Source organism: Megalobrama amblycephala, linkage group LG19 (assembly GCF_018812025.1).
Source record: "Megalobrama amblycephala isolate DHTTF-2021 linkage group LG19, ASM1881202v1, whole genome shotgun sequence".
Taxonomy (NCBI): Eukaryota; Metazoa; Chordata; class Actinopteri; order Cypriniformes; family Xenocyprididae; genus Megalobrama; species Megalobrama amblycephala.
The window spans coordinates 11344027-11370578 of NC_063062.1; the positions used below are offsets into that span (position 1 = coordinate 11344027).

General features: G+C 39.1%; 2 protein-coding genes across 2 annotated transcripts in view; both read left to right on the forward strand.

Moving 5' to 3' along the window:
- The window catches only part of znf423 (zinc finger protein 423), a 143415-nt gene extending 126950 nt beyond the window's left edge, over positions 1–16465 (forward strand). Inside the window, 1 exon segment of the mRNA XM_048169047.1 lies at positions 15610–16465. Within this exon segment, the coding sequence (XP_048025004.1) occupies positions 15610–15639 (30 nt within the window). The 3' untranslated portion in view covers positions 15640–16465.
- A 2035-nt stretch (positions 16466–18500) lies between these two features.
- si:ch211-212o1.2 (uncharacterized protein LOC492735 homolog) overlaps positions 18501–26552 on the forward strand; it is a 40920-nt gene continuing 32868 nt past the window's right edge. Inside the window, exons 1-2 of the mRNA XM_048168057.1 lie at positions 18501–18661; positions 18882–19049. Of these exons, the coding sequence (XP_048024014.1) occupies positions 18652–18661; positions 18882–19049 (178 nt within the window). The 5' untranslated portion in view covers positions 18501–18651. The remainder of the gene's footprint in view (positions 18662–18881; positions 19050–26552) is intronic.

Below are 26552 nucleotides of genomic sequence, written 5' to 3' on the forward strand. Positions count from 1 at the left end.
CTATTGTGATGCTCAATTTTATTAGTGCCAGTGTGTGTGCGCGTGTCCCAGCTGCCCTTGCGTCTGGAGTGGCAGTGTACGTTATTAGAATGGGGATCTGGGGGGCTCTCTTCAGAGCCCTAACCCCAACACACACACACATGCCTACAGCTCCTCAAATCCACCTTACCTGCTGCTGATTGGCTGGCTGGTTGAGGGGTGTCAGGGGACTGCAGTATAGTGTCTCCAGCTAAAGCTATGAGCCCTGTGTTTAGAACAGCTCCCTCTCGAAGACCACGACATCCGCGAGTCTGCAGCCACGCACCGAGCCTGAAGAGTCCCAGGCCCCGGATAATCTGAGAACACGACAAATAGCAAATTTAGCCAGGAGTTAATAATGAACTAATGAAACCTGCATTCAGTTATCTAAATATGTAGGAAGTTGGCATAACCAAACAGGAGCATGTACTGTAAGAAGTGTGACACGGTGTTACGAACATACATTGCCACACTGTTTTTGATTGAAATTCTCCAGGCAGTGGGTGGCTGGTGGACGTTGGAGTGAACTAGAATCGGAGAGGACATGTTTAAGTTGTTTACCTGTTTGCATTTGTTTTGTTGCTTTGCCCTTGCTGAGACGCAGATTCAAACAAAGCTCCGGCCTGGCGAATTCAAATCAAAAACACTCACCATGGGGCGGCACTAATCTTCAGAGTAAATCAACACATTCGCATTCATTTATTACAACGTGGGACATCGGTTTCGGCTGCGAGCGTGCACGTGCGTGTTTATGTTGAGATAAAAATGAAGTAAATGCCTTTTTGCAAATTTTCCAGTGAACCCACCCACACTCCTGATTCTGTCACGAAATACCCCTGCTTGGAACAATCTATAAAGTGGAGGAAAGAAGGGAGGAGGACGTGGAGGGAGAGAGAACTTCAGCGGGATGGCACATAGGGAGATATGGTGTCTGCGCTAAATTAAATAATTTGGGGACTGGCATGAGAGGCAGAGAGAAAGGGAGAGAGGGAGGGGGTAAGGAAGAGCGAGGGAAAAAAGAGAGATGTGTCCACTGGGATCACTATAAAGCGTTTTCTCATATCCGTCTCTCATGGTAGCCTGTTCCTTTAACGCACAGACAGAGCGAAGGATATGTTGAGACGCAACATGAGAGAAAGCGAGCTGAAATGAAAATGTGAAGACAACAGAAGAAGGAGGGGGTGTGTACAGCACATGCCCCAGTCAGATATGACAGTTGAGCAGGGTTGTGCTGTGGCGCTACATCTCTGCACTGCGTGGTGTGTGTTGTTGTCTCGCGTGTGGGTTGCCAGCTCGGGACTGGAACTGTCGTGGCTGTGACAGTGACGTATGAGTCTAAGCGCTGTCGGTGAGATGACTCTCGCTGCTCGACACTCTCAACGCTCGACGCACACGCGTGCGCATGCACACTGAGCGCAGCTGTGATCTAGAGGGTTTGGGAACTGTGGATACTTCACTCTGTTTGCCTCGCTCATTAACATAGCATAACAGATGAGAAGACTTTATCTTAAAGGAATAGTTCACCCAGAAAGGAAGATTCTGTCATTATTTACTCCCACATGCCGCTCCAAACCTACATGACGACAATATATATATATTTTTTTTGTCCATGCAATGAAATCGATTGGGGCCAGTGTTGTTTTAGACCCCATTGACTTTCATTGTATGGACAAAATCAGTTCTTTAACATTCTTCAAAATATCTTCTTTTGTGTTCCACAGAATAAAGAAAGTCATTCAGGTTTGGAACAACATGAGGGTGAGCAAATAATGACAGAATTTAAATTTTTGTTGAACTTCTCCTTTAAGGCCAAAACTTGTTCATTTTATTCATTTATTCATATATTTCAATACATTTATTTTGATTTTTTTATTTTGAAGTCCTGTAACTTTGTTTATTCTGAGTTTAAAATTGGCAAGATTTTTAGACATTGTTATAAGTCTTAAAGTAATCCAAAAATTCTGTCATTATTTACACACCATCATGGCGTTTCTAAACCTGTATGACATTCTTTTTTTCTGTAGAACACAGAAGATATTTTAAAAAACAATTTTGTTTTGGACCCCATTGACTTTCATTGTATGGAGAAAAACATTCTTCAAAATGTTATATTTTGCGTTCTGCTGAAAAAATAAACTTGTACAGGTTTGGAATGTTATGAGGTTGAGTAAATAATGAACATTTTTATTGTTTTAGTCAAATTTAAGGCAAAAACTTACAAATCTTATCGAAACGTATCAAATCTTTTATTTATTTAATTTACTTGTTTTTATTTTGTAAATTTATTTTCAGGTTTAAAGGGTTAGTTCACACAAAAATGAAAATTCTGTCATCTGTCATTGTCATCCCGCAAGACCTTCGTTCATCTTCGGAACACAAATTAAGATATTTTTGTTGAATTCCGATGGCTCAGTGAGGCCTTCATAGGGAGCAATGACACTTCCTCTCTCAAGATCCATAAAGGTACTAAAAACATATTTAAATCAGTTTATGTGAGTACAGTGGTTCAATATTAATATTATAAAGCGACGAGAATATTTTTGGTGCTCCAAAAAACCCAAAATAACGACTTATTTAGCGATTTCAAAACACTGCTTCAGGAAGCTTCGGAGCGTAAATAAGTCAACTTTATAAGTCTTTTTTTTTTTTTTTTTTTTGGCGCACCAAAAATATTCTCGTCGCTTTATAATATTAATATTGAACCACTGTACTCACATGAACCGATTTAAATATGTTTTTAGTACCTTTATGGATCTTGAGAGAGGAAATGTCATTGCTCCCTATGGGGCCTCACGGAGCCATCGGATTTCAACTAAAATATCTTCATTTGTGTTCCGAAGATTAACAAAGGTTTTACGGGTGTGGAACGGCATGAGGGTAAGTAATAAATGACAGAATTTTCATTTTTGGGTGAATCTAACCCTTTAAATTAGATTTAGATTTAAATTAGGTTTGAGTGAGATCAATTAAATCCCAGCATTTTAATGTGATCGCAGACTTAAATGACAAACCATTTGACTATATTGTCAAATGGCTTTTTTAATTTTACCATATTGTAACCAGACATGTTGTGATAAAATCACAAGTAATGCTCCTTAATGTATATTAATCATCAAATATGGATGAGGAGAGACTGATTGTGTAAGTTTAGAATATTATTTATTATATAGTGGTTTATATTATTTATTATAGTTTAGAAAATGATATATTATCAGATATTATATGACAAATCCCAAATGAGCAAACAGAGAACGCTTCTGATGGACTATGTATTGTGTCACATGACACCCTGTTTTTGAGTTTGTTGTGTGTAAGACAGAACAGGGCAAAATTGCAACTGTTCTGGTTTCAAGAAAGCTTCACTAACATTACAAGTGGACTTCACAAGGGAAAAAATAAAATGCTATAGAAGTGTAGAATAGGGCCTTTAAAAAGTTGTCTCCTCTCGCATTCTCTCTCTCTGTTTTTGTCTCTTAACACACAGAAACTGGTAGGGGTCTCTCTCAACCTGACACTTTGGTTCAGCAGCTGGAGTCTGACAGCACACTCTATAAATCACACAGCTCTGACAGCACACCTCACACACTCTCCTATTCTCTTTTCCTCCTCGCTCTCACTCGCACTCTGCCTGCTAGGCTCACATATCGTTGTGACAACAAAGTGTTGACGTTGACTGGCTGTAGATAACACACACTAGCCCTCTCTCTCTTTCTCTCTGCACGCCGCATCGTTCACTGCGTAATGCGTTTTCTCTCTCTTAGTTTAGGGCTGCTTTGGAGTCAAAACCTCCTCCCCGAGGGGAATCAGGGAGGGTTTTAGTGAGGCTATGACATGGAAAGAGAGTGTGTGTACTTTGAGTGCATCTCTGAGTGGCAGAACACAGCTAGCGTAGCGTAGCCTAGTGTTAGCCTAGCGCAGTGCTATCACCCATGACACGGCTCTGCTGAGGCCACCAAGCTCATCTAACATTCGAACCTCCACACTCCACAGATCTCACGAACCTTCCGTCCTTCTGGGTGTGTGCATGCATGCGTGTGTTGTTTTTTGTATGTAGTCTGTCTTTATGTCTGTGCATTGTCGTTTGATGCCTGCGGAATGTGTGAAGTTTTATGTTAGAGACTGCTTACAAAAAAGGACACGCTAACTGTAGTTTTGTCAAAATACACCCATTAATCATAGTTAATCCATATGTACTGTGGTAACTTGGGCTTAACCACCATCGTTAACATTAAGTGGTATTTTCAACTAATTTGACTTTCGTAATACGATGCTTTTCGAGTGAAAAGGATAACCGGGTAAAACAGTTTATCCATCAGGAATTGATTGCCCTCATGAAAAATGAATGTCACTTGTGCTGCATATATTTAATCGAAAAACAGTAGAAAGAGTAATATTGTGAAATATTATTACAATTTAAAACTGTTTTCTATTTTAATATATTTTAAAATGTAATTTATTCTTTCAGCAGCCATTACTCCAGTCTTCAGTATCACATAATCCTTCAAAATTCATTCAAATATGCTGCTAATTTGTTGCTCAATTATAATTTTGAACTTAATTAATATATTTGCAAAAAAACAAACAAAAAAAAACTAGGATTTCAGGATTAATTTCTTCTTCTTCAAAAATGTAATTTACAGACCCCAAATTTAAACAGTCTATATCTATATCCACACACACCAATGAGCCAAAACATTGACTGCCTGCCTAATATGATGCTGTTGGTCCTCTGTGTGCTGCTAAAACAGCACCGACCCACCGAGGCCCATGAAGGTGTTCTATGGTATCTGGCACCAAAACATTTGCAGCAGATCCTTCAAGTCCAGTAGGTTGCGAGGTGGAGTTACAATGGATCTAACTTGTTGGTCAAGCACATCCCACCAGATGCTCAATTGGATTGAGATCTGGGGAATTTGCAGGCCAGGGCAACACCTTGAACTCTTCATCATTCCTGAACAACGTGTGCAGCGTGGCAGGGTGCGTTGTCCTGCTGAAAGAGGCCACTTCCACCAGGGAACACTGTTGTCATGAATGGTGTACCTGGTCTGCAACTATGTTTAGGTAGGTGGCACATGTCAAATTTATGTCAACATGAATGACTAGAACCAGGGTTTCCCTGCAGAACATTGCCCAGAGCATCACAACTCCCTCCACCAGCTTGTTGTTGTCCCACAGTGCATCCTGGTGCTATCACTTCACCAGGTAAACACCACACACGTATACGTGCATCCATGTGATGTAAAAGAAAACCGAACTCATCACACCAGGCGACCTTCTTCTACTGCTCCATTGTAGATGCTTTCGATGGCGGACATGGGTCATCATAGGCACACTGATTGGTCTGCGGCTTTGGTGAGTGCTTTGGACTGTGTGTTGTGACACATTTCTCCCATAACCATCATTAAAATTTTGTGCAACTTGTGCCACAGTAGACCTTCTGTTGGCTTGGAGCAGACAGGATAGCCTTCGTTGCCCTTGTTTATCGATGAGCTTTGGGGATTTTTGGAGATAAACAAACCACTGTCATGACCGGAAACAACCCACAAGCTTTACTGTTTCAGAGATACTCTGACCCAGTTGCCTTGCCATAACAATTTGGCCCTTGTCAAAGTCGCTCAGATTTTTATTCCATTTCTCCAAACCACATTTGGAGGTGGTTTGAAATGCAATTCCAATCAGATTTTTACAGATGTGTCACACTCTGAATGCTCAAATTGGATTTCAAATAGTCTTTTGTGTCACTCTTAACACATCACACAACGATAATGTCATAACCGGTGATGGAAACACCGCACCCCTAGTTACACAGCGAAGCTGGCCGTGACTAAATCACGGAACATCAAAATATATACCAGTCTCTCCGTCGCTGAGTTTATCTTGTGTGACGGAGGAATTCGACAGAGCGCATATTTGGAGCGCGAGATGATGCACCTCCATTTTTCCTGCATCTGTTTTGAAAGCCTCGTCACATACGTGGATACGCCTATGTCCTTACCAAAGCATCCCATGCACATAGGACACACTTGCTTATTTGTTCACTTGCAATTAATAGTGCGGGCAGTCTGCCTGAAAAAGATCTGATTTGAGAAAAAATCTGATTTGCCTGCAGTCTGAACATAGCCTTTGATTACAAGAACTGATTGTTTTCTTACCATCTAATCTACACAGACCTTAGTACAGTATGTGGCCTTGTTAGGAGATGATCAACGACATTAGCTTCATCTGTGACTGGTCATGATGCTTTGGCTCATCTGTGAATACTACCGCAAACTATTGTTGCGACGGTACATTTTTAGAAGGGTCTGTCTGTATGCCAGTCATGTGCTGCTATTTGATGCCTGCAGAATATGTCAAATGTTATATTAAACACAGCCGACAGCATATGTTGACTTTTAGAACCAGCTCTACTCTGTTGCTGAAGATTACATCATCAGTTGCTTATGTACATCATCACTGTATAATTAATCCCCTGTACATTTAGTATTTATTTGGCAACCTGGTGCTTGACAGAGATGTACCAGTGTCAGATATACAGTATGTATGAGTGTAAACAGAGCATGTGTGATGGTGAGGTGTGTGTGATGAATGCGAAGAAGCCGCTCTGGAGCACGGAGGTCAGAGGAGGTCAGTCATAGTGGAATCACTCCCTCTGCTCCTTTCAGAGAGAACAAAATGACAAAACTTATTTTGACTGATATCACCTGGATTTTTCTCTCCATGAGGCATTATGCTCAAGGCATACAGTTTATGAAACCAAATTAACAGCAAATAAAATTGTGCGAACAGGTGTTTTTGGTGAACATATATCCTGTATCGGTTTTTATTTGCATATAACTGCTTCAAACATGGTTTGTATAATTTAATTAATCACTGTTATTTGTTACAATATTAGCTTTACATAATGTAAAGCTTTTTTATTTATCATTCATTTATTATGAATAATATTATGTTTTGGTTTGCATCCCAATTTAGAAAATAATAAAGTGGAGAATAATAAAATAAACACAATTAGTCTGATGAAGTATCACATGAACACGTTGGCTCAATGGGTGCTAATCACTAGATCATCTGTCATAAGTATATTTCTGTTTACATTTTTATTCATTCAGATTCACACATACGCCTCCAGTCCTGGTCAGGCCAGAAAGGGGAAAGCAGTTGGACAGTGACGTGGGTGTAGTGCACTTGAGTACAACAGGACGTGGTTGCAGGGAAGGTGCTAAATTCAGGGACAGGCACTATCTGGGTGGAGAATGGTGTGAGTAGGTGGGAAGAGGGGAGGGATGAGGGAATCCAGGGGCAGGGCAGGGGGGCATTTATTTGTAGCACACTCCCAAGTGAGTTTCCTGTCTCTGGGAGGTGAGAGCTGGGAGCATATGAAGCTTTAAGACAGCCCATCTGCTAGTCTCCGGCCATTGGAAGACTGTCAAGCAGGTCTAAAAATAAGCTACTCTAAAGTGCACCAGGCGGCAAAGGTGATTTTTCATTTTGTGTTAAAAACGGAGCAGAGAGGGACAGACTTGAGTCCTAAGAGCAAAGCTGCGCTCGCTCCCCCCCCCCACCACCACCTTTCTCTCTTTCTCTCATACTCATTCACAATCTCTCTTCCTCTTTTGACAACTTTACTCTTTCTCTTTCTCATTCAGGCTCCCCCTCTCTCTCTTAGCCCTCTTCTCATCTCTTTCTATGTCCCATGTCTTTCTATCAGCTTCAATATTTCCTCTCCCTTTCTGTGTTTAGCCTAGCCATACAGACACCAGACAGACTAAGAGCACTTTATAAAGCCGATAGCAGAGACACACTGTCTGTTTTGTTTGTGTGTGTGAGCAAGCATTTAGATAGATACAGTGTGTAGTACCAAGTGGCTCCTACTCTATTATATGTGCTACATACTAGGGAGAATTATTTTTTCATTTATATATATATATATATATGAATTATTTTTTCATATATATATATATATATATATATATATATATATATATATATATATATATATATAGTATTCTTTGTATTTAACAGCTTTATACAATTAGAGTTTGAGCGATCCTCTCAGTTTTTTTACACTAATACCAGAATTTGAATTTTTATATGAATTTCTGAATTCCAAATATGTTAATATATATTGAAAATATTTATATATAGTTTTTTTGTCATACACACACACACACACACACCACATATATATATAAAATATATACACACACACAAATTTTTGATATATTTCTACTAGTGGGTGCAGGACACTACAGTTCATTTATGTAAGTTAGGATAGCAAAATAAAGTAAACTGTGACATATTATACCCAAAATTCTTCATACAGTGGACTACCAGTAAAATGGATAACAATTTGGGACCAAAAATTATTCAGACACTTTGACCTTTTGCTTAAGTGTTATCTGGCATAATTAAGATTAATTTTTTTCTGAGACAGTTTGACTCTGAGATCTTGTCATATTTTATTACCTTTTTTTTTTTAACTATAATGAATAAACTGTAATAATGAATGAAATGTTCAAGGTGTCTGAATAAATTTTGGTTTGACTGTGTGTGTGTGTGTGTGTGTATATATATATATATATATATATATATATATATATATATATATATATATATATATATATATATATATATATATTTTTTTTTTTTTTTTTTTTTTTTTTTATCATATAAATATATTATGTAATTTCGCTGTGAATCATGTAGCACAGGACTCATATGCCTTTGTGTGCATTTCAATGGGTAGCGGCTGCTTTGCACTGTTCTTAGGTCAGCTCATAGACGTCAGTAATTCCAAAGAATTTAAAAACAGTTTACTGACAGAACGGCCACACTCTCCAACAACACTTTCTCTCTCTCGCTCTGTTCGCTCTAGCAGAACGAGCCAACACATTAGAGTTTCACTGACACTGCACCGTCCCCAGGGGGCACCACAGAGCCGGGAGCCAGGGACCCTGCGGCACACACACGTTCACACACACGAACAGCCCTGATTGAAAGTGACATGACAGCCGCTCGGTCCGGCTGTATGTGCATGCTCTGTGTGTGAAAAGAGGCTGTGTAGGGAAACGTAGATTTGATTTTCCTTTATCTTTATCTCCCCACCGCCTCCCCCTTCTCTCTCTCCCTCCTCACCCCCCCTCGGTGAGTGCAGCAGTCTCGCAGTCACTGCATCAGTAATGTGACTGGGCCATATTTCCCAGGAGTGCACAGCTCCGCAGGATTTAGCCTCTCTTTTATAACCAGTTTAGGAAAACAATGACAGCGTAGATATTGACTGAGCTCGCAGGGGCTGTTCTGCCCACCGAACAGCCTCCCCCCGCTCCGTCGCCAAGCCAAGGGGGGAAAGAGATAGGACGCTGTTCCGCGCATTACGCCGTGCCCTCTTCACGTTGCACGGGTCTGCTCGGTGGAGCGGCGTTCAGGTGCGTGTCACGAACTTACAGTGAGCTCCTAAATCTGTGCTTGAAATCGAGAGGAAGTTGTCCCATTTCCATTTCGACGACAAAGGCGCATGACCCGTGAGCGAGCCTTTAGCATGTTTGCGAGCTCTTTAAGTTCTCCTATACAAAAGTACGGCGGTATGCAACTGATACCGACACTACAGCGTTTGTGTCCGTGCATGTGTTTTTTTTGGCGCATTCAGTCACAGCTCTTCCATGACTGTTTAAACAGCATCCATCTGTGTTGCCCACCTCTCTCGCTCTAACTTCCACCCCTTCAAGAATATATCAATTACAGCTGCATTGCACTGATGTCATATTGCGAGTCATTATCAGATTCAGAGACACACACCATTCTGGCGATCGATCGCCTGCGGCTTAATCAATAGCGCTGCCCCCGACGACGCGCTCGGATGAAGAGAACAAACTGCGACCGGCCTGAAAATGTGTTTGTTCCAACACACTGATTAACTAATTTAAACAAGTGTTGCTGGTTTGATCGCCCACACATCAGCTGCCATCTTTCAAGAGAGATATCGGAGCGATGGAAATAGATGTGTTGGGGTGTGTGTGCGTGCTCGCGCTGGGCAGCTGAAGTGCGACAGTGTGTTGCATTTATAAGGGTGTGTGTGATTAGACAGAGCAGATGTATGATACCACAGTGGCTCTTATATGCCAGAGATAATGAAATAAGCTGAGCGATGGATGTTGATTGTGGCTAGTGGCTGTGTGTGTTACGTACAAAGGCATGTGTGCGCTGGGGAGTCTGAGCACGTCTTTTGTTTTAGTGAAGTGAGGGATCTGTGTGTGTGTATATGAAGGAGGTTGTGTACTGTATGTTAGGTCGGGTTCCCTGCACCCCTCCAGTCCTACTGTGCCGTTTCCATCAGGCCACTGCAGTGCTGGTGTAACCCTAGACCCCAGGGAACAACACTGCCTCTCTGTCCCTCCACCTCCAAATCAATACAGCTCCACACAGTCTTGACAACCTGGGGGAGACCATACACACACACTCAATCACACGCTCCGCTCTTTCTCTGTCACAAATGCATACACTCCAGTCCAAATTTGGTCTTTATATATATATATATATATATATATATGGTAAATATATATATATATAGGCATAACATTATGAGCACTGACAGGTGAAGTGAATAACACTGATCTTCATCACGGCACCTGTGAGTGTGTGGGATATATTAGGCAGCAAGTGAACATTTTGTCCTCAGAGTTGATGTGTTAGAAGCAGGAAAAATGGGCAACCGTAAGGATTTGAGCAAGTTTGACACGGGCCAAATTGTGATGGCTAGACGACTGGGTCAGAGCATCTCCAAAACTGCAGCTCTTGTGGGGTGTTCCCGGTCTGCAGTGGTCAGTATCTATCAAAAGTGGTCCAAGGAAGGAACAGTGGTGAACCGGCGACAGGGTCATGGGCGGTCAAGGCTCATTGATGCACGTGGCTGGTCCGTGTGGTCCGATCCAGCAGACGAGCTGCTGTAGCTCAGATTGCTCAAGAAGTTAATGCTGGTTCTGATAGAAAGGTGTCAGAATACACAGTGCATCGCAGTTTGTTGCATATGGGGCTGCGTAGCTGCAGACCAGTCAGGGTGCCCATGATGACCCCTGTCCACCGCCGAAAGCGCCAACAGTGGGCACGTGAGCATCAGAACTGCACCACGGAGCAATGGAAGAAGGTGGCTTAGTCTGATGAATCACGTTTTCTTTTACGTTTTTCGGGTGCGTGTGCGTCGCATACCTGGGGAACACGTGGCATCAGGATGCACTATGTAAAGAAGGCAAGCCGGCGGAGGCAGCGTGATGCTTTTGGCAATGTTCTGCTGGGAAACCATGGGTCCTGCCATCCATGTGGATGTTACTTTGACACGCATCACCTACCAAAGCATTGTTGCAGACCATGTACAATAAAATATATGTATGTGTGTGTGTATATATACATACCTTGGTTTTGGGGTCACGGTTTGGTACAATTTCGATACAATAGGAAAAATGGTCACACTTTAGTTTAGGGTCCAATTCTCACTATTAACTAACTATTAACTATGACCTTTGCCTCAATAAACCCTAATTACTGCTTATTAATAGTTAATAAGGTAGTTGTTAAGAGTAGGTATTGGGTAGGATTATAGGATGTAGAATATTGTCATGCAGAATAAGGCATTAATATCTGCTTTATAAGTACTAATAAACAGCCAATATCCTAGTAATATGCATGCTAATAAGCAACTAGTTAATAGTAAGAATTGGACCCTAAATTAAAGTGTTATTGGACAAAGAAACAAATTCACAATACTAGGTTTTTTTTTTTTTTAACAGACAGTTGTGCAAATCACAGTTTGTTCCACCTAGCGGCATTTAGTCCCCTAGTTGGTGCAGTACAGCCTCCTGTAGTGTAATAAAGCACTAAGCAGTAAACAGAATGCACTCTTTCATAGGTCATACTGTTTTGCAGGGCAAAGGTATTTGTTCACAATCAGCTACAAAACTGAAAAGCATCTTGTTATAAAAGTACAAAATTGAATAAAGAAAAATAAAACTTGTGCATTAGGGGTATTACAATTTACTCCACTTAAACTATATTTAAACATTCACAGCTTAAGCCCAACCTTCCTATACTTAATTTTCCACCTTCCGCTCCGTTTCGTGCAGATTTGAGAGCACAAGCCTTTCAAAGTATTCTCCTTTGTCCATGAGCGCAGAAAGAAGCATTCGACGCGTGCGCCCTACCTAGTGGACTTTGTTTTCAAGTGCTCAAGTCATTTGCGACGTGTATGCGCTGTTGTTCTTCTGGTCTTGTTCCTGTTGTGGAGGTTAGCACACAGTGTTGTATTAATGCACGCGCCCCCTTCTGGATTGGAGTGTGGATCACCTGTGACTGACTGCATTCGTTGTCTAACTGCATGAACCGAATCGGGACGAATACATATATATATATATAACTATATTTATTTCATAGATTTATATATATATTTTTGGGCTTTGGTCTTTATTTTAGGCAGGAATTTAATGGTGAGAGAGTGAGAATGGTATTGGGACATGACTGAGGTAAGATTTAAGCCAAGCTGGAACACTGTATTGACCAATCAGAAAGTAGGACCGAAATTATGGGTTTTACAAAGTGAAATACTTTATTATTAATTTAAGACATCAAAAACAAGTCACGAAGGCTTGAACAGTGAGAGTATTGAAAGAATTGAGATTAAATGACATGAGATTATTACTACTGTTATTAGTGTTATTGTTTTTGTTGTTAAGATCATCAGCATAAATGAAAAGATAGGCGACCCAGATGTTAATTTGGTCTCATGTTGAGCTGTGGTATCAGGTATATTATGACAATGGCTGAGTAGCGTTTGGCTCTGCAGCAGGTGAAGATTGCGATTGGAGGGGGATTGGCTTTGTGGGGAATAACTGATAATTGATTGAGCAGAAGCATATTCTTGGGGACTCAGCTAAGGCAGGTTTGGGTAAATTGGGTCGTTAGTTGCTCTTGACATGTGCACATGTGACAATGCAGGCAGGTATGCTGTATTGACTCATTGCTCATTGTCATGTGAGTCCCAGGATGATTTTCAGTCGCGTTTCACCGTGCTGTCGCTTTTTCCCCTTCCGTTTTCTTGTAATTCCGATATGTGAAACAGGTGCTTGGTGATGAGGACAAATGATTTGCAATATGTTTGGGTTTTGTCCGATATGCACCTCCATCTCGTTCTCCTCTCCGTCAGCGCTCAGAGCGAGACATAGACAAGGCTGGCCTCTGCTGGAAGGGGGGCGGCAGTGCAGGCAGTCTAATGCAAAAGGAGAAGTGCTTTGCTCTCATAATGGGGTCAGTGGCTCCCAGAGAGATGCGTCTCCTCGCTCAAGAGCCCTCCTCGTGCGCGTCTCCTCTCTGTTCCACGCAGAAGGGGCGGGAAAGGAGAGAGAGAGAGAGAGACAGGCCGGGATGGAAAGAGAAGGAGGACGCGAGATGCGCATCCCCTGACAGGCTGCCATTGATTCGGTCTGGGGTTTTAAGACCCAGTGGTTTGGCCTTCCTCAGATGGAACTGCCCATCCCCTTTCGCCAGCAATCATTTGCAAAATATGTGCACTAAGATAAGAGGCCGAAGAATAAGAATAAGTATTTATCAACGAAAAACCATGTTTAATCCTTCAGATTTGTCTCCCCCTTTCCTTTTTTTATATCGGGGCATAAAAACAGCCTATCTCTCTTGGAGAGATTAATCTGGGAAAGGAGCTTTGAGAGGGAAAGTGGGATGATTGCCGGCTCTTCTCTGGGAATTGGGTTTATGGTCCAGGGAAAAGCATGCGGAAAAGCAGAGCTGCAGAGAGACCGTGGCAACACAATAACCATTTAGCCTGTGCATATCTGCTTCTTTTTAACCCTCATGTAACGGCTGATTGATCTGTTTACGCGATCATAGTTTTAGGTCATTCTTGTGTCCCCTTTCCACCATTATACTGTCCTTGTGGTGCGTACACCGTACACTCTTAAAAATAAATGTTTTTTAATGCCGTCTATGGTTCAATGAAGGACCTTCAACGTCCATTGAAATTAATAAAAGGTTCTTTATAGTGGAAAAAGGTTCTTTAGATTATAGACTTTGATGATGCATTTCCACAGTTATTAATATTGTAAATGTTTCATAGTTTGTATTTAAAAAATTTACATTTATAACACTATACTTTGTGTTAAAGGATTAGTTCACTTTCAAATGAAAATTACTCACCCTCAAGCCATCCTAGATGACTTTCTTCTTTCGGATGAACACAATCGGAGATATATTAATAAATATCCTGACGCATCCAATGGCAGGGAGTGATACCAACGAGTATGAGCTGAAGAAAGTGCCTCCATCTACATCCATCCATCATAAACGCGTTCTCCACACTGCTCCAGGGGGTTAATAAAGGCCTTCTGAAGCGAATCGATGCATTTGTGTAAAAAAAAAAAAAAATCCATATTTAGTTATGAAGTAAAATATCTAGCCTCCGCCAGACTGCCTTCCATATTCAACTTGGAAAGAAAGCGCAACGCCTATCACAGTTCAAAAAGCTTACGCTACGTCCTACACCTTCCCTATTCAACTTATGGAAAAAGCTTAACTTAAAAGCTTAACTTTATGATGTATGGATGCAGTTTCTTGAGCTTCATACTCATTGGTATCGCTCACTGCCATTATAAAGCTCGGATGCGTCAGGATATTTGTTAATATAACTCCGATTGTGTTCATCTGAAAGAAGAAAGTCATATACACCTAGGACGGCTTGAGGGTGAGTAAATCTTGGGGTAATCGTTTAATGTATATACTGTATTTTACTGTATATTATCTTAACTATATAACTAGTTAACACTGCTGCGAGGGTGTTTCTAATACAATGGCTGAGGGAGTGACGGCAAATTTCTTTTTTTTCTTTCTTTTTTGTTTTTGAAAGTCATGGCTGTTTGAGCAAATCGGAACCCAAAAATGTAATTTGCTGACATCTCTTGTTTACAGCTATAAAAGTGAGAACCCTAGAAATGTCAAAAGGGTCCATTAAAATGTTTCTTTTAAGAACAGTTCACTAAAAGGTTCTTTGGGGAACCCACAATGGTTGTTCTATGGCATCTCTGTGAAAAATCTTTCACAGTTTTCGGCTGCTATACTACTTCACTTCAATACGGAGAGATTTGATATGCGATTATAAATGTGCGCTCTGTTCTCGGGAGTCCATTGAGGCATCATAAGGCATTGTGCTGATTTAAATGTATGTATCGAAGACTCCAGAAAAAAAAAACAAATCAGGGTTTTTGCATTAAAAACGGAGGATGAACGTCGTGTTTTTCTGCCGGTACGGAAGCGCGTGGGTGGATGAATGGGATCGCAAGTGCACATGTGCCCAATATTTAATGGGAGGGTGTGGAGAAGAAAGAAAATGGAAAGAAAGGAAGGTGTTCGCTCGCTCATGGCTGCAGAGCTTGAACTCCTCTGTCAAAGTGGGGCTGCTAGCCTTGAGATGGACGGACAGGCCTGGTGGGTAAATGGAACGAGAGATGGATAGAGGGAGAGAGCGAAGGAGACGGGTGGAGGTGTGGGCACGTAGCTTATTATTTCTCTCCTCATGTGTTCTCTTCTGTTCCCCTGCAGAACCACACACTGAGCCAGCACGCACAGTGAGACCGGGCCCCGCAGGACTCCCGGTTCAGCCTAGAACCCCGACCCAGGCCCGGTGGGGGAGGAACATTTCAACATCACAGCCAATCAAAGTGTCATTTGCTACTCACATGTAAAACTCTAACGATTCCGCCACCAGGCGCAGCTATTACGAACGGTGGGGAATGAATATTAATGGGATATGCTATTAAAAAAGAAAAGGAGAGAAAAAAAGGAGATGGAGAGAAAAAGGTATTCTACGTGCAGTATTTTTTATCGTCCCTTCTTCCTGGTTGTGTGTTCTTTATTTTCTCCCCATTTCTTTTTGGTTTTTCTTGATTTTTTTGGGGACAAAAGATGAAAAAAATGGAAGGAAAAGACACCCTCTGCCTGATTTTAATCTCTAGAAATACATATCTTGTCCTCTGTTGCTTCATGTATCAAACTTCATACGTGCCAATTTTGTTCTTTTCAAGGCATATATTCTCAGCCCTTTGATTTGTTGATTTATTTGTACCATTTATTTCTTGCAGTAAATAGGTACTTGTGCTGTGCTGTGATTGCTTGCCAGTCGTAATATTTTTCCTTTCTATTATTATTGTTATATATTTTCTTTTTTCTAATTACAGTAAAAAGACAAAAAACATATAAAGAAAAAAATAAAAAACATAATGGTTTTGATTGGATTTTCCAGTACATGGGCCTTATGGATGTTGTAAAAATGAATATCATTGATTTCAGTGCAACTGGATGATGTCTGCTTTTTAAATGTGAATTAACCAGATTGCAATAAACTAGTACAGTTGAAAATAAACAAATAAATAAATCATGAATAAAGGGAATCTGTGCATCTGAAGTGAGTGTTCTTTCAAAGCGCAGATAAAGCGTATTGAAGCAGCTGAACTCCTTCGAGTGGCTCTGTTCCCCTGACGCTGTGTGAGCTCTATTCTTCTTGTCATGCTTTCTATTTAACAATAAATATCAGTGAGCTACAGTAATGCATACAGATAATGTGAATGGAAAAAAAAAAAAACTTCTAATGACATTGATGAAAACTCTTGGACGGGTGTGAACACAGGAACACAGGCTTAGTCGTTTATTTTTACATTAAGAGATGCCGTGCGCAATGTCAATAAATAATCGTGCTGTTAATTATGTTTCTAGATGTGTGAGTGGTAACAATTCATATAATAACTATGATTCATCAGCAGGAGAGAAGATCATTGAGTCCGTATTGTATCACTAATCACCATTTTACTCGAACCCTGATTCGTGCCGCTTTCATAGCGTTCAACTCAATGTCTGCAGTGGGATCAGAATCAAAGACTAGAGTCTTTGCCAATTTTATATAATGTTTAAGAGGACAATAAGCAGAAGCAGCCACACTGTCATCCAGAGCAGACGGTATATTATGAAATTACCATCGCACGGAATGTGACGTTTTATGACCTGCTGATAACAATACTGCTCTCCGAGATATATGATATGATCTGTCATTTCTACACTGCATCACCTGTATTCGTCAGATTTTAAAGTAAAAGATTTCTCATCTTGTATAATATATTAAAAAAATGGAAAACCAGTTTCATAATGCAGAACTATGTATGATTATTGCAAATGTGTTACGATTAATGTAAATAAGAAAAAAAACCAGCAGTGATCATCAGATGACTTAATGCTTTTGACTCACTGAATAAGGGAAGAAACATCTATTTAAAGTAGTGTTTCTTCTTTTACCAGCACAGTTTCTGCTTTAATTGCATCCATGTGTTTAAGCAGCTGGTTCGGCCGCTGAGTCTCATAACTTGAGCCGGACAGAAGGTCGGTGCTGTTCCCAGAAATCAGCCATCGGAACGCATTGATACACTACAGGCCTCTGGGGGCCTCTGAAACGGTCCGCTTGGGAAACTGGGTTCAGCACACCATCTGAGTAACTCCTAAATACTTGGAAACTGGCATCTGATTTCACCCACAAATATCCAATAGTATTGAAAGATGCCCTTAATAGGCTACTAATGTTTCTACTTGTATTTCAATGTACTTGTATTTTTATTAAATCTGTGCTGTATTAAGAGCGTGTGGATTTTAAATGGTAAATGGAGATGTCCAAATGGGGCAAAAGGAAACTGTTTACAGTTTGAAACTGTACATTTGTATTTTGTGGTAGAATTATTTAAAATATTTGAGGATATGGTTAAGGTAGCCAATCTTGTCAGTCTTTACAGCCTCAGAGGGCTTTACAGACCTGCACAGATTTTCTCTAAAACACTTTATAATTACTTTCATTTAGAAAATTAATAAACATTACCAAATTATATAATGCTTAACAGATCATTAGCTAGCATGTAAAAAAAAAAAGGTCTTATCAATAATGTAAGCAGTGTATGTGCTATATACAATTAATATTTTTGTGACATACATTATATTAATTTTATATTATGTTATATTATATTATAGCCAATTGAATCAATGAATATACAGTAATATTACAATATAGTTTATTTTATTACTTTATTATATCGCCGAGTGTTTCACTACCACATAATCAAACACATTAACATAAACATGAGATAACATGATTATCTTATCTGTTTCTTATCAACAGGTAGTACAGTAGTCGTGTGTACTCAAACAATTTAGCTGCAAGATGCTTGTTTCCCTTATCAGCATCCTAAAGTCTTGTGATAGACTCGCATGAGCTGTTAGGGACCATCAATAAATTACCAAACATCGTTGTATTTTTATAACATATAAGGGACAATGTGTGTATAAGCAAATACATATTTTAATAAACATCTGAAATATTATGTAGTTTTGTTAATCAAACAAATCCTCCGACATTAGCAGCCAGTGATTTTATCAATTTTTTCGCGCCACACACAAACACACATTTTACGACTATCCCTAAGAACACCACAACAGTGAGCACAAGAAAAGTTTTCTAAATATTCACTTTATTCGGGCTATCGGACAGTTTAAAGACCCGGCTCAGATGTCCCGTGGGAAGCAATATTTATCAATCATTTATCTCATGAGATGAAACAAGGTAAATAATACTTATTATAATATGTTTGTTTATTATAGCGAAGTATCAGACAGGCAGTTCGTGCGTATTTTAGTTCCGGGTGTGTTTCTCTAAAGTAGGAACCTCAGTTTACCAGAAAAGGTGTGTCATTCACCGCTAAACCCAAACCCATGTGTATTAGTTACTAAATGCACGATACAACGTCATTATTAATGCAAGTTTTCTGAAAACTGGCTATCAGAAGGGAGCATGGCTGCGGCGTTACTGTCGGAGACGGAGATCAGGCACCGGTCTATGGCAGAGGAGGATCCGAACGGGAATGAACATGGGGCGGCTGCGCGCAGCGCCTTGCCTCGCTGGGGACCGCAACATGCCGGGGCCCGACAGCTCGCTAAGCTTTACTCTCCGGGTAAGACAAACACATCGTGTGTCATTAAACAGATATTTTTCTATATGAATTATTCTCTTACTGTTTCACGCTGCAGCACTATCGGGCCAAACTAAGGCCGGGAAAGCGCGCACACACACAAAGTTGCGTGTAGCCTTGTGTTATAGAGGTCAGCTTGAGATCAATAACATGTGACAGCACTGCATGAATGGCATAAACGTAATATACTGAATATTGGTGCTTGTATAACACCCCCTGCATATATATATATATATATATATATATATATATATATATATATATATATATATATATATATATATAATATGTATATATAATATAAACTTGTAACACCGTGCATTCAAATCTATAGATTACCCTAGTAATTGCACCTGTCAGGGCAAAGTGTTGAGAATAAGAGAATAATTTGCAACTTTTAAAGAAACTGTTTACCCAAAATTGAACATTCGTCATTATTTTCTCACCCTTTTCTAGACCTGTTTTACTTTTTTATTTCATGGAACATAAAAGGAGAAGTGGGGCAGAATGACAGTCTTTTTTTTCCATAAAATAAAATTGAACAGTGATGGAGGTGTTGTTCTGCCTTGAGTAAATGATGACATTATGTTAGTTTTGGCTGAACTGTTTCTTTTGTTTATAATTCATTATATAAAAACATACCATATTTGGTGCATATGAATCATAGCTTTTTGAGTTGCTGTTTTGATAAATGTGCATGCATTGCATATGCACATGTTATAAGGTTTCTATGGTCATGGAAAACCTGAAAATATTAGGGATTTTTTTAATGTTAAGTTTTTACATATTTTTTAAGATCAAGGAAATAGTTATTGTCTAAGCCATGGACATTTATAGACACATTTTTTGACTTGGGTAAAGTTGGTTTTATATTTGCACATTCAGACTTCTGATAAATTCAGACTTTCCAATAAATGTGCAATAAATTAATGTTTGTGAATTTTAAGCAGTGACATGATATTGACAACCAACAATTGTCAACTTACAACATTTTTCACAGTCGATCAAAATAGGCAAGTATTCTTTTAATGGCATATTTACTTGTGAATGTCCAATGTAGTGTGATTAACAAGGCTGTTGAATACGGATGTCCGAATGTGCGAATATAAAACCAACTTTACCCAAGTCATTTTTGGAGACTTTTTACACAAATATAAAAAAGTGCAATTATTTATATCTTTAAGGATCAGTACCTGATATACAGATAGAAATGTTCTATAATTCTATAAAATGATTTTGGTAAAACTTTGCAGTGAGGCCCCCATTGATTAACATGAATGCTTTAACTAACAATGAGCAATGCATTTGTTAAAGTATTTATTAATTTTTGTATTAATTTATTAATAAAAATACAACTATTCGTTGTTAGTTCATGATAGCTCAGGTCTATTAAATAATATTAACAGATATAACAACATTAACTGAAATTAATAAATACTTTATTTTTCATTTTTTGCTCATGTTAAATAATGTAGTTAAGTAATGTTAACAAACAGAAGCTTACTGTAAAGCGTTGATAAAGTGTGATTTTAAAAAATTAAGCTTGCATTAATCTAGAATCACTGAAAAAGTTATGGATATCCATTGTGATAGAGCTTCACGGTTCTCCCACGATTCTGAACAGACAACTAATGTCTGTGTAATGTGTAATTTTCTAGTGGTTCTGACAAAATGTTAATTGCTGCAGTTTATTTAATCTGAATGAATTATTTAAAAAATGAACAGGTTGAATGAATGATTCAATGACTCACTCATAAAGACTTCCCTTGCTTCATTACTGGATTACTGGACATTTTTGAACAAATTCCTTGAATGAATGATTCAATGACAAATACATTTTTAACAGTCACTTGTCGCCACCTACTGGTGTAATGATGTAATCAATACAATTGTTTTTTGAAGTGCCATGCTGCTTTAAAAATGTGATTTTCTCTATTTTGATCACTACCGTATACATCAGTGTTTATATCCGAACTATAAACTTTTATTTCAGTACTTCTGTGATAATATGAATATTTGCAATACTGTGTGTTTCATACATGACAATGCTCTGCTCTCTCTGGCTCAGTGGCATCTGAATGTTCGCTGTGATTGTACTTGTCAAATGTTTTTATAGACACAGGCGAAGCATTGTCATTTAGGAAAGAGATCGCCTGGGTGTTTGAATCGAGATTGTGACCTTTTAATGATTAAACGTGCAGCTCTACGTTGTGATGTTCCTTGATGTTCCCAGTTACTCAACATCTTCTACAAGCTGTGCTCTCCCTGATATTTTTTTATTTGACCTGAGTCTGCTGTGGGGAGTCCGACATGGAACACCAAATAAACAAATTAATGTGTGTTTCAGATTTGACTTCATTCCACTTTTTGCTTAATGGAAAACAGCTCCATCTCTGCACATCATGAGCCGGAGATCAGCAGTGTTAGGAAAAAGCCTTTAACCCCCAACCCCACCACGCCACAATCCCACCCCCAACTAAAACAAGATTTAGCAGGGAACGTCCCCTCCACTGTCCTCTAGCTCATTGTGTCATCATGGGATGCTTGTATTTTGCAGCTGCAATTAAAACTACATCGATTTAACTCAAAATGCTATTAAGAATGATAATGACCACTCCATTTTCTTTGGCAAAGCACCCAGCGCGTTAAGCATATGCTACCACTGGCACGTCCAGCATGTAAATTACTTGGCCATGTTGAGAATGTTTGAGAGAAGTTTTGCGAGGTTAATAAGATAATGTTGTGATGCATCTCTCTGTGAATGGGGGGTTGGGTGGGATTGTGGATGGGATTTTTGGATGAGCTCAGTCGAGTTTAGTATCCACCAGCTGTGAGGTGCATGTCGGAGAGGCTTAACTGTGGGATTCTCAAGGAAAGTATGCTGGGATTGTTGTTTTGCTTGTGCTGAGGTTTGCATGCTGTTTGCAGTTGTAATTACCACACTTTCAAAGTTTATTATCCATGACATACAGGATTGTGGTTGGGGGAAAAACAATATTTTATAGTATTGCAATATTTCGCCTCAAAGTGCGTACTGATATTCTCAAGGCAAGAATATATATTTTAGATAGACACTAAAGTTCAAAAGTTTCTTTGTAATGTTTTTGAAAGAAGGCTCTTATGCTCATCCTGGCTGCGTTTATTTGATCAAAAATGTTATGCTCCTCACAAAACATTATCATTACTATGTTTCCATCCAAAGGAATATCATATTAAAACATTAGTGAATAAAGCAGTATTTCTATCCATTGAGTCAAAGAGAACAAAATCGTAACTTCCTGATAAACTGGTGCCAAATATCACTGAGAAAAATGGAAGTTGCTGCAGTAGGAGAGGCCACTGGAGGTCTTTTTGTATATAATAAATAACTTGTGCCTCAGAGCGCAGACGAAACGCAATAAACGCGGTCATGTTATCTTGCTTTCGGAGGCGGATGCCTGCTGTTTGGGAACACAGTTGTGTAAGACAGTTCTGGAAGGTAATTTTACCAAACCACTTTGACAACAGATTTTGGCTCAGAAAATTCACATAAAAATAGGTGGATGGAAGCATGGCTAATGTTGAAAACAGTTGTGCTGCTTAATATTTTTGTTAAAACAGTGATACTTTTTTTTCTTTCTTTCAGGATACTTTGATGAAAAGAACGGCATTTAATTTTTTTGTAATATTATACAGTAAATGTCTTTATGGTCACATTTAATGCAACCTTGCTGAATAAAAGTATTAATTAATTTTTTTTTTTTTAAACGTCCACCAGTCAGAGCTAGTCTTTAAGAAGAAGAAGAAGAAGAAATCTGAATTGAATTTGAATTTATGTAGCAAACAGGTTGTACAACCAGTGTAGGGGAAAGTTACTTTTAAAAGTAATTCATTACAATATTGCATTACTCCCTTAAAAAAAAAAAAAAAAGATAATTAATTGTTACATAGTTACTTTTTACAAAAAGTAATGCTTTACATTACTTCTGCGTTACTGTTTCTCACCTGGGCTGGGCTTGCTTGTTTGTTTTTTAATAACAAAAAAAAGATTTTTGTGCAAATTTTTAGGCCTAAAGCGGAAGGAAATGCATATTTACGGCAGTACAGTAGAGGGCGCAGCTCAAACAAACCTTTCAGCTGTGCTGCCATTCTGGATTAAAGAAGAATAAAATATAGGAGAAAGGAGTTCAACACTCTTATTTCTAAATCTAATCTAAAGTTATTTTGCTTATTCGTGATTACACAGCGCACACAACACCTCTGCACTTTATTTCTCTCAACATGGGGATCAAGAGAGCTGTCAGTCAAATGTGAAAAAGTAACTTGCGTTACTTATTTGAAAAAGCAACTTGGATATTTTGTTGTAAATTGAAAAAGTAATGCATTACTTTACTAGTTACTTGAAAAACTAATCTGATTACATAACTCGAATTACTTGAGTTACCCTCAACACTGTGTACAACTGCATTTTCAAGTAAATACATGCAACTGTAATTTGTAGAACTGGAAAAGCAAGTTTATTGAAAGAATTTTTGATTGTATTAAAGAAAAGTTAAAAAATTCTTAAAGTTTGGAGTAGGGCTGCACGATTAATCGCGATTAAATCGCACACGATTTGGCGATGGCTGCAATTATTTAATGCTTCTCCATAATGCTACATGCATCATTTCGATGTAGCTGAATAAACAGATTTAACGTTAAACGCTTAAATAAACACACGACTGCCTATTTGTGTGTAAGAAGCCACATCATCTCACAGAAGGATGCTTGAAGGAGTAGTCCACTTTTAAATACACTTTTCCAGATAAATTTACTCACCTCCATGTCATCCAAGATGTTCATGTCTTTCTTTCGTCAGTCGAAAAGAAATTAAGGTTTTTGATGAAAACATTCCAGGATTATTCTCCTTATAGTGTATTTCAATGGCTACCAACAGATTGAAGGTCCATATTACAGTTTCAGTGCAGCTTCAAGGGCTTTAAACGATACCAGATGAGAAATAAGGGGTCTTATCTAGCAAAACGATCGGTCATTTTCGAAAAAAATACAACCGTTTATGCTTTATAAACGGGCTGTTCTCAATATGCGTTCTTCAGCGATCTTGCGTCCTTGCTTTACGTCATCATCAACCGTCGAAGTTTATTCTAAAGCTGCGTTCCAATTCGCCTACTTATACTACGCCCTAAAAGTATGTACTCTTTCTGTGAACCAAAAGTACTTACTTTTGAGTGTGTAGCAAAAGAGTAGACAAGCTTTGGGACATACTAACACGTCATACAATCGCGTCTTTTCTCTCTGTCGCATCCTGTCACCGTAAACTGGCCTGTCAATCATCTTACATCCTCCAGATTTCATTTAGTTCATTTCATACCGTATCGGAGAGAAATGCAGCACGTTGATCTGCAGTCGCGGGTCTTTCATGTTGAGAACTCTCCTCATATTAATGCATAATGATGCATTTAAAAGTTAATGGCCAATCGGATCTTTATAAAAGTCCACGTTGGTATTTGCAGATGAAAAATAACACGGATAACATTAAATATATATTTTCTATCAGGTTAAACTGATTATTAGTCAATCAAACCTCTCAGCGTCGATCGCGCGTATCCGCCATGTTTGTAGTTTTTAACACTTTTTACTCGTGTTTGTAGTTCTGAGCTGAATCCTCGTCCAATGCGCAGTGGGTTGTGGGCAATATTAGCCTTTATAGTGTGCACGGATCCACACTTTGAAAATCTACAGGAAATAGTAGACCATCCGGGGACTTTTGGCATACTCTTTTCAACATACTATGCTTTGGGACACACTTATTTTAATCTCACATACTATTTAGGATGGATAGTATGGACATTGGAACGCAGGGTAATACTCAAGACCGCAAGAACGGAGGACGCATGAAAGTACCCGGATGTGTTCTTGATATCGAGGATGCATCGAATGCAAACTTGAGGGAATCGAACCGTTAAAAATCCCAGAAGACGCTGCGGTGGTGGACGTACGGAAGCCTGTAAGCTTTAAAGTTCTCGTGAGATTCCAGCTACAAGCTTGCAAATACGTGACGGCTCATGAAAGTAAACCGTTTGTTTTGCTTAATTTGTAATAAAATGATAACCTGAAGAAAGCCTGCAGTATTTTTATTGGCATATAAAAAAAATTATCTTAAAACTGACAAAGCATAACATTTCATAAATACACGTGAAATAAAAAGATAAAATTATTTCAAAACAATGTCTATAATAATATGAAAGAATTTTTTTTAACAGGATATGACAATTGTTTGTGATGTTATGTTGTATTTATTGTGCATTATAGCCACTTATAATATGCTGGGACGGTCAGTTGAGCAACAAGATCGCAGCACATCTCAATTCTCAAATGATGCGTTCTCTGTCCTCGCGTCCTTCCGAGATCGTTCTTTCAAGGTCGCCTGGCAAGACCGGACTCCACGAGAACGCAAGTCCATTCTCTGCGTTATTAGAATTGAGAAACAGCCAAAATATCGCCTTGAACGTACTTTCCGCTTCCGCATTCTTCATAACGCTTACGCTGAATGTCCTACGCCTTCCCTGTTCAACTTACGGGAAAAAACGAAACTGGCGCCGCGTTCGTTCCGTAAGTAGAATAGGGAAGGTGTAGGACATTCAGCGTAAGCGTTATGAAGAATGCGGAAGTGGAAAGTACGTTCAAGGCGATATTTTGTTTATCAATCATAAACGGTTGTATTTTTTTTCGAAAATGACCTATCGTTTCGCTAGATAAGACCCTTATTACTCATCTGGTATCGTTAAAGCCCTTGAAGCTGCACTGAAACTGTAATATGGACCTTCAATCTGTTGGTAGCCATTGAAATACACTATAAGGAGAATAATCCTGGAATGTTTTCATCAAAAACCTTAATTTCTTTTCGACTGGGGGTGAGTAAATTTATCAGGAAAAGTGTATTTAAAAGTGGACTTATCCTTTAACTGTCGTTATGAAGTGAGTTTGGAGTAAAAACATATTAAATGTTGTCTTTTGTTGAACAAGATGTTAATAAATGCTTCTCATGTCTGGAAAGATGTTTGACACGTGTTGCTTCTTCAAATGTACATAAGCGACTGATGTCTTGACTACTGAAAAGCCAAGACACTGAAAAGCCAAGACGACTACTAGATGTCTTGACTACTGAAAAGATTGAACCATGCAGAAAAGGGAAATGATACAGGGTGTAAACGGCTGGACTGCACTATAGACACACTGACCCATGTGCAAATGCGATTTGCTTTTTGTCAAACACCACTATATTTATTTATGGTAGCAATCCTGCAGATAAGCCAACAATGTGTCAACACTGCACACCAGGAGCGTTACTTTTCTGAATCCGTTCTGCCATAACAATCCACACTACAACACATTCCTGTTGTATATGTATCTTTGTTTGATGGTTTTTATGCATAAATTGATTTGTCCACCAGTGCTTTCAGATGGATTAGCGTTTGGAGCCATACTTCATTGACAAGCTGTACA